Source organism: Triticum aestivum, chromosome 1B (genome assembly GCF_018294505.1).
Source record: "Triticum aestivum cultivar Chinese Spring chromosome 1B, IWGSC CS RefSeq v2.1, whole genome shotgun sequence".
NCBI lineage: Eukaryota > Viridiplantae > Streptophyta > Magnoliopsida > Poales > Poaceae > Triticum > Triticum aestivum.
In genome coordinates, this window is record NC_057795.1 from 677,382,270 (window position 1) to 677,390,677 (window position 8,408).

The window sequence follows — 8,408 nt, forward strand, 5'->3', positions numbered from 1 at the left end:
CAATCCACCCGTCATTGCAAATAACTGCTCCTTACTCTTTGATTGTATGTCCATTTTTGCTTGATGTCTGGCTCACCGGATCTGGTACATGAAAAAGCCATTCCTTTTCGCTTTCCTTCAACCACTCAGTATACTTTTTGACTGGAAGAGTCAAGCGAAAGCAATTAGTTTAGAAGGAAGAGGAAGACCTAGGGGGCTTACGTCCTCATTTCACTCTTTTTGCTCCTGCGAGACACGACTCAACTACTTTTTACAATTGACAGGGTAGCCCGGAGGTCAGATGAAGGGTCTTCCCCATAAAGATAGATTAGTACTTGGAAGGTTCAGATGAAGGAAGGGCTGAAACAAGGCAAAAACTATTCAATGGGGTAAATAAATATGAGCAATCCGTGAGAATAGCAAACCCCTATCTCTTAAAAAGAAGAAGATAGATAGGTCCACGAGTTGAGACAGAGAAGTTCTAACTAATCAAGTAGGAGTTTACCCACGAGAGTCAGAGGCTGCATCATCAAAGGGGTATAGAAATAATTCAGAAGCACTATGGCCTGAAGCGAAGGGCAGGAACGAACGGAATCAATGTGTTCCAATTTATCCGGAGTAAGGACAGCAGCTGAGAAGGGACAAAAAAATAGCGTAGACAAAAGGTAGGACCAGATCATGCGAAGAGCTCTTCGCCCTATTGATTAGGAATCTCGATCAGAAACCACCAGGCCATGTCTCCCGATAAAAGATGATCCCCACAATGGATGTCAGGCCTTGGCTTTATAAAATCTGATTGGATCCGCACTAGAGGATAAGAATACAGATAGGCTGACTAAGAAGATCTTCAAATTGTCTTACCTGAAAAGATGAGTTATTCAAAGGAATACCTGAAGAATAGAATAGAATAGAATAAACACATGGCACAGCTGGGTGCTAGAATAGTAGTTGATAGAAGTTCTAGTCACTTAAAAAAAATAACCACTGCTTAACTTAATTAGATCGATGAAGATAAGCAAGCGGGTTCGGGCAGTTAGTCCTATTTGAAGGTAAGAAGTTCGGGTAGTAAGGGCTAGGTTTATATAGGGGCTATATTTTTGATAAACATATGGTCTTGCTCATTTCTCATCAAGGAATGGAGATTGGGTTGGTGTTTGGAAGGGGGATTCAGTAAACTGACCTTGGCCAGCAAGCAGAAAAAGGACTGACGTCTTGGGGCGCGCTAGCGCGCGTACTCTTCTTCTGCGAGACTCCATCCAAATCCACCACTTACTTGTTGGTTGGTGTTCCATTCTGTTATCTTAGACTATGCTGCCTTCTTCAATTCCATTCTTCGTCTCCCTAGTCGAAGTCTTCTTGCTGGCCCAACCCAACATGCATTTTAGAGTGCCGTGCCAGGGCGATAGGCGCTCCGCCAGTCACGCATGATCGCCAGAGCCTTTCTTGGCTATGTAAATATAGGGCCGGAATAAGTGCAAGATCCTCAACAAAATGGATTAAGGTGGGCTTCGGATTTTTCATAATTTTTTTCTATCTTTTCATCAAGTTCTTGTTTGATCTGCCGCTATTATCACAATATCCCTCCTTTTAGGGTTAATGCTATCAATGGTGAATCGATCATTCGCTATCCTTTTTTTTAGAAGAGCTTTTTTGAATGGAAGAAAAGTAGTGAAACCCGCGATGGCTACTGAATAACCTCCTTTGATTTTTTTTATAATAAACCCTTTGACCTTTTTCTTCGTTCGCCAAATCTTCTTCAGTTCTATCCAAGCTCGGTTTTGTCTGAATCTTTGTGGAAGAAGAAGCGGTTCGCCAGCCGCTACATCCAGGGATCCCACAAAATCATTAAACCTGGCGGCTGCTCGCTCTTTGATCAGTGATTCACCGGCCACTAGATCGATGAAGAATCTCTCAAAAATCCGCTTTTTGATCAGTGATTCACCAGCCACTACATTCTTGGATCCCACCTTATTCTCAAACCTGGTGGCTCGCTTGATTGGCAGTCCTGTAAGCTCATCTTGCATACAAATTTTGGGGGTACCAGGGCCTGCATCCACCAAGAACATTTCTTCCCTTAAGCGTAAGCGTAAAACTGAAGATTGTGAGGCGTTTCCACTACATAATAAGAAACTAGAATTAGATCTTGGAAATGATCGACTCCAATAGATGCTCATCATAAGCTTTTTTTTCCTCCTATTCCTATTGATCAGAAGTATCCAGCAGCGCCACGCCAGAGTGACTTCCGAAGCGCTACGGACGGGACGAAATCCGGCAGCCAGTTGCTGGCTCTGAATAACCAGCCCAGCAAGAAGCTAAATTCTTCCATAACATAACATAACGGGGCGGGGTTGCGCGCGAGCCGAGTGACGTAGGTGCACAAGAGTACTTCGCGCCACAACCATCTCTTTTTTATAGGTTCTACGGACCGATGCCTCCTGCTTCATCTGGTAAAAAAGAGTCATAGATATGCCTGTAATTAGAAGGAAGAACCGCCATAAAAATCTTCCTCGTGTATCGTCTGTAGCGGAACTATGAACGGGAGCTAGCAATCCGGACCGTATTGAAAAGGTTCCTAAGACACAGCATGGAAGAGTCAAAATATTCAGAAGCGAGGTCCAAGAATGAAGAAGGGGTAGAATTACTGAATGAATACGAGCTGTGGCTAATACCCGAGGCATAAAAGACGCATTTTCTACGGGATCCCGAAACCACCAGCCACCCCGACCTAATTCATGATGAGCCCACCAACTTCCTGGCGAGATGCCTACGGTTAAAAACAACCGACATGTCAAGATCCAAATTCGAATTGGTTCCTGGTCCTGGTCAGAGACCACCGTGTTCGCGCCGGCGGTCCAACAAAGAGGCGAAGTAGTGGTGTCTTTCTTTCCATTACGAACGACACGCTTCGCCTGCTCCCTCCCCGTGTCCATTAGCGCTCCTGTCCAGAGCGAAGAGAAGGCGAAAAAGCGCCGCCGAAGCTGCATGAGCAGGCTTCTATTGCTACGCAACAATAGAGCAGGCGCGCCGCCCACAAAATGTTTGAATGATCGGGTAAAGAGCGAGCTTCTTATATGGGATCCGACGCATCCAGCAGAGCGAAGCAGCGTTCCATTCTTTTCGGCGGCATCCTTCCGCATTGGCGGCGAGTGGAGTGCCACAATCCCATTCATCATTTTTGATCTACATAACCCAAAGCCCATAGCACTGGCGACATCTCCGGCATAAATGCAAGGAGGATGTATAGCTGATATAGGATCTTGTGGAACTGGATTTGATTCTGCAAGCGGTTCGGTACGAACGAAGAAATTTCGAACAAAAGGATCGGAACTCGCTGATAGGAAAGGAGAGAAAAACAAAGCAATGCCAAGAGCTCCGTCAATCTGCTGTTCATCGATAGACGAAGCTCTCTCTTTTTCATCTCGTGCCAGATGTAACAAAAGATTAGTCCTTTTTCCTTCTCGCGAACCACGGGAGCGCCCAGCGCCCAGAAGAGCAAAGCTCATTTTCAAAACAGGGTCAAGCGGCGCATTAAAAAGGGCTGGCCCGTTAAAAGGACGCTTACTTTGCGAACGAAGTTCAGAATCAACAAGGGTTCTCCGAACGAAGGGAGTGTACAACTGGGGCGCAGCCCAACTTTTTTGTTGGAGAGATAGAATGGAGTTCTTCACGAAGTTCGAGACAAAGGAAAAAATCAAAGTTTCTCTATAGCCTCTTCGTTTTGAGACATTATGGCTTTGGGGTCGACCCCGGTAACAAAAAAGGAATCCATAAAAACTGGGGATCCAACACCATGATAAAATACTACCCTCATGATTAGACCATGTCCCTGAGATTTGATAAAAAAAAGGTGCATTAGCGGTTAATACGTTGTAATTAGATAAGTTATTTGGAATATGACGGAACGAAAGACCAAGGAAAGGAAGAAGAATGCACCAAAATGCAAGTGCTGCACCAAACGCTGGTGGTTGTTTCTTGTTGTAAGTGAATGCAACGAAAAGACCCGGAAATAACGAATAATGAGAAAATTCATTTATAGACATTTCGTGCTCATTTCCAAATTTATGCTTAGTTATTCCCATCATCCGGTAACCACAGGATGATCCCAATCTCCTTTTAGTAATAGATCTTTTTGATATGTCTCAGTCTCAGCGGCAAGGAAGAGAAAATGCATCGAGTCGTTTATCAAGAAAGTGGACGAGCATGGCGGTCCCTATATCTCTGAGGGGTGTACCACTTTTTTTTTCAAGTCAGCTTAAGAGGTTCAAAAGAGAAAGTCACTCTCCTTATTCTTGGCTAGTGGAATGGAAGCAAGACTCTTTCCTATCCACTTTGCCGAGGGGAGAGAACTCAAAGATAACTCAAGCTAGACAGAAAGGTGCAAAAGTCCAAAGTTTCTTAAGGATCCTGTAAGCAAGTAGGTTAAGATTGTCATTTAGCTTCAATTTCTTCAGTCTCACAAGCGGGTCCGCATGCAACAAAAGAAATTGTATTTTCCTACTACTCCGACCTTGCCCTGAAAGGATAAGGAAATTGGATAAGAGCGAGAGCTAGACTGACTGTTGGTCCAATGCTAGTGGAGGATTCAGACTGAGGACCCCCTGTGGCGGCTACTCATAAGAAGATGAAGGATTGAAAGAGGACTGATCACCCCTCTGATTTGTGATCTTTTAATAGAAAGAAAAAGCCTTCTCTCAGACTTAAAGGTAAATGAAAGCGGGATTTTTTTTCTCTCCTCTAAGCTAGCAGCAAGTCAAGTAATCTGAGAATGCTGCCCCCAATCCGTAGCTGAGGACGAACTCAACTCATAAGCTTTTTTTGAACCAAGCACCTGTTGTAGAAATGAAAAACCACCCACTAGCAGAGGCTGGAACAACCCATAGAAGTGTAGGGGCTGCTTCAACCAGGCGTACCCGTATCCATTGATTTACCTCCTCTAGAGAGTATTGAACTTTGTGACAAATAGGTTATAGTTACACTCCTTAACTCCCTATTCGCGAGATATAAAAGCTAGCTAGTAAGAAGACTTTCCCTTCTTTTCTGGGAGGGTGAGAACTTGAAAGACTGGCAGAGAAAAGGAAGAAAAGCGGCTAATGCTATCTAAACGATTATTTCAAAGTTTACCAAGTTCGATCGTTCACGAGACAGGGGACTCTTTTAAATAAGACAGTGTATGGCTGCGAATAAGTCTATTCGGCAAGTCATAGAGAAGGACTGGATATAAGCTATTCCCCGGTTCTTCATTGGATCCTTTTAGTTTAATATTACTTTTTGGAAGCAATCTCATAATAATATGTATTAGGGACAGCATTTAGGATAGCAAAAGCATTTTTGGAGCAAGAGGGATTACCTTCCAGATTCTTTTGTGATACCCTCTGTGTCGCCTTCTCCTGGATGGTCAGCCCAGTGTCCTGAATCCTTGAGCTCTTCCTCATGGCTTTGACTGGTGACTTACATTTCATCTTATTTGCAGCTCTCTTGGTCCTTGGATATGATGTCTTCTGCCACTCTCCTTGGTGGCTATTCTCCACCATCTCAGTCCCCTCTGAGGTCAGCTGAATCTGATCAGTGGCTGTCTCTGCCTAATCCACCAAGTGTGTACAAGACAAGATCTTTGTCTGTCACAGGTTCTCCTGCTGCTGCAAGTTGATCAGACTGGAATTTGATCCTGCGCAGATAATCTTGAGCAGTCTGGGATCCTTTCTTGATCGTTTGGATCTGAATACGCAGCTCAATTATTTGAGCATTTGTCATACAGCCAAGACTTCCGGTTTTTTTTCAGGTTTTCTCCCTTTTCTACGAAGGTTTGCTGCTCCGCCTGCACCAGTGAATTATTCTATTCTTCTCCTTTGGTTCAGTCTGTGGGGAAATCAGAATTCACCATTGAATCCTGTGGATCAGCTCCCTTACATAATAATATTTCACTGTATCAGCTACGAGGGGAAAATCTGAAAGACAGAGGATAGAGAGTGAGAGAAAGAGTGTGAGACTTGCGCCGCTCTCCATTTCGAGGGGATTTCGACGATTCTGGGGTGATTGAACTATTTCTTTACCTGTTCAATTTCTAACGAATCAAGATATCCTCTTGTTCCGGTATAAATAGTAGCTATCTGCTCTTCCACTGGGAGAGGATTTGCCTGGGATTGTTTAAGCAATTCCCTTAATCGTCGACCCCTTGCCAATTGATTCTGACTTGTTTTATCGAGAGCAGAGGCGAATAATAGGCTTGTCACTCTGCGAATTGAGCTAGTTCCAATTTGGATTTGCCAGCTACTTGTTTCATGGCTTTAATTTGAGCCGCGGATCCTACTCTGGAAACTGAAATACCCACATTAATAGCGGGTCGAATTCCGGCATGGAATAGATCCGCAGATAAGAATATTTGTCCATCTGTAATGGAGATTACATTAGTAGGAATATAGGCGGAAACGTCTCCAGATTGAGTCTCAACTATTGGTAAAGCGGTCATACTTCCTTCGCCTAAAAGAGAATTTAATTTCGCGGCTCTTTCTAAAAGGCGTGAATGCAAATAAAAAACATCCCCTGGATAAGCCTCACGGCCGGGACTTAATAGAAGGGACATTTGGCGATAAGCTTGTGCCTGTTTGGAGAGATCATCATAAATTATTAAAGTATGCCGTTCGCGGTACATAAAATACTCAGCCAGGGCTGCTCCCGTATAAGGAGCGAGGTATTGTAATGTAGCAGGTGAATCCGCCATTTCAGCTACTACAATAGTGTATTCCATGGCCCCCTCCTCATGGAAAGTAGTTACTACTTGAGCTACGGAGGATGCTCTTTGACCGATAGCTACATAAACACATATTACACCTTGCCCTTTTTTCTTGAGAATTGTATCTGTGGCTACTGCTGTTTTGCCAGTCTGTCTGTCCCCAATAATGAACTCTCGCTGACCGCGCCCTATAGGGATCATCGAATCGATAGCAATAAGCCCTGTTTGAAGAGGTTCGTATACGGAACGCCTGGAAATTCTACTTGGAGCAGGAGATTCAATTAAGCGAGATTCGGAAGCTACAATTTCGCCTCTCCCATCAATAGGTTTAGCCAGAGCATTTATAACACGACCCAAGTTATATACGCTCACGGGTATCTGAGCAATTCTTCCTGTTGCTTTTACAAAACTTCCCTCTTGATGCTAAACCATAGCTCTAACTGAGTAAAATTCCACAATTTCTAAGAACGATATGCTTTTTTGCATTTTCCACTGTGAAAGCTTCTCTCAATCCCTCCCTAGTCCTTTCTTTCCTGGGCACAGGCTTACCTGGTTGACCGCCCACATTCATTCATTGTTCGTTCTGTTGTGGAATCGAACCACAGAGCTAGCGCAATTGGGATTTAGAGTCCCATGCGTGAAACTAAAGAGGATTTTCAGTCCTCTGCTCTACCAGCCAGAACCTAGAAGGACACTTCACACCCGATTTGACACAGCTAGACTGGAAACACTGCTTGTCAAGAGCACAGACCCCAGTATAGAATACTTTTTTGAGTATGTTGGTAAGGTCCGGTCATCCGCTTCTGTGCTTGCACTTCTGCGTAACTAGGGGTGCAAGTCCAGTACAGCGTACTTTCATAATTGAATCAAAAGCGTCGATACATGAAAAATCTCTATATACGATATTTATGACACAGAATGTTGTTCTTTCAACATGATTCCTCAACAATTTTGTCATTGTAACTGACTCTCCGTTCTCTCCGTTCCACTTTGGTTTTCGACTAATAATTACCATGATGAATTTCTCTTACTGCTTGGTTCCGCATTGGATTTTGGAAACTTTTGTTTAGAAAGTGGTGTCACGACCGTGGGGATCAAATGGATGGTTCAGGAAAGTCTAGTGAAGCGGCACGGTCTAATCATATAGATGACCATAGTGGTATGGTTCCATAGAAAACTACTGGAGGCCATTACCGCCACCGAAATGGTTTCCATGCTCCGTTGGATGATTTGACGATATCGCAGTATCAAGCTAGAACGGTTTCAATTTGTAGGACGGGAAAGAAACCTCATCCTTTGGTGCACACTAACCGATGAAGCTCAACCCTCTCTCGAACTGAGCTATTTCCGCTTTTTCGAACAAAAAGTTCGAGTAGTTCAGTGAAAAAACGGTCAAGCTTTCTTCCATCCTTCCTAGCTCCTCGAGCTTGCACCCGCTCGACGCCTTTTTCATTGTTCGTTCTGAGGTGGATTCGAACCACTCTCTCCGTTTGGATTTCGAGTCCAAAAGGCCCGGCGAAAGAGGATTTTCAGTCCTATGCCCGCTGCCAGCCAGAACGGGATTTTTCCACTTCACACCCACACAATCGGGATTTGATGAAATAGCTACGTTTTTTTCTTATTTGATTCGGATACTGTCAATCTACTGTCCATCTTTCTCTTTAGTTTTCTCCTTTCTTTCTCCTCAACCTATCTCCAT

At 43.9% G+C, this 8,408-nt stretch overlaps 1 protein-coding gene and 1 pseudogene across 2 annotated transcripts in view; one reads left to right on the top strand and one right to left on the bottom strand.

Annotated features, from left to right (window-relative positions):
- Positions 1–1,462: 1,462 nt before the first annotated feature.
- Positions 1,463–2,869, bottom strand: LOC123148357 (probable cytochrome c biosynthesis protein; annotated as a pseudogene). The gene is made up of 2 exons (XR_006473770.1): positions 2,811–2,869; positions 1,463–2,704 (listed from the first exon to the last, which is right to left on the bottom strand). The product of XR_006473770.1 is annotated as a probable cytochrome c biosynthesis protein (transcript).
- The window catches only part of LOC123148348 (uncharacterized), a 6,667-nt gene continuing 931 nt past the window's right edge, over positions 2,673–8,408 (top strand). Inside the window, exon 1 of the mRNA XM_044567738.1 lies at positions 2,673–8,408. This exon is cut by the window's right edge and continues 931 nt beyond it. Coding sequence (XP_044423673.1) covers positions 3,205–3,687 — 483 coding nt within the window. The 5' untranslated portion in view covers positions 2,673–3,204 and the 3' untranslated portion in view covers positions 3,688–8,408.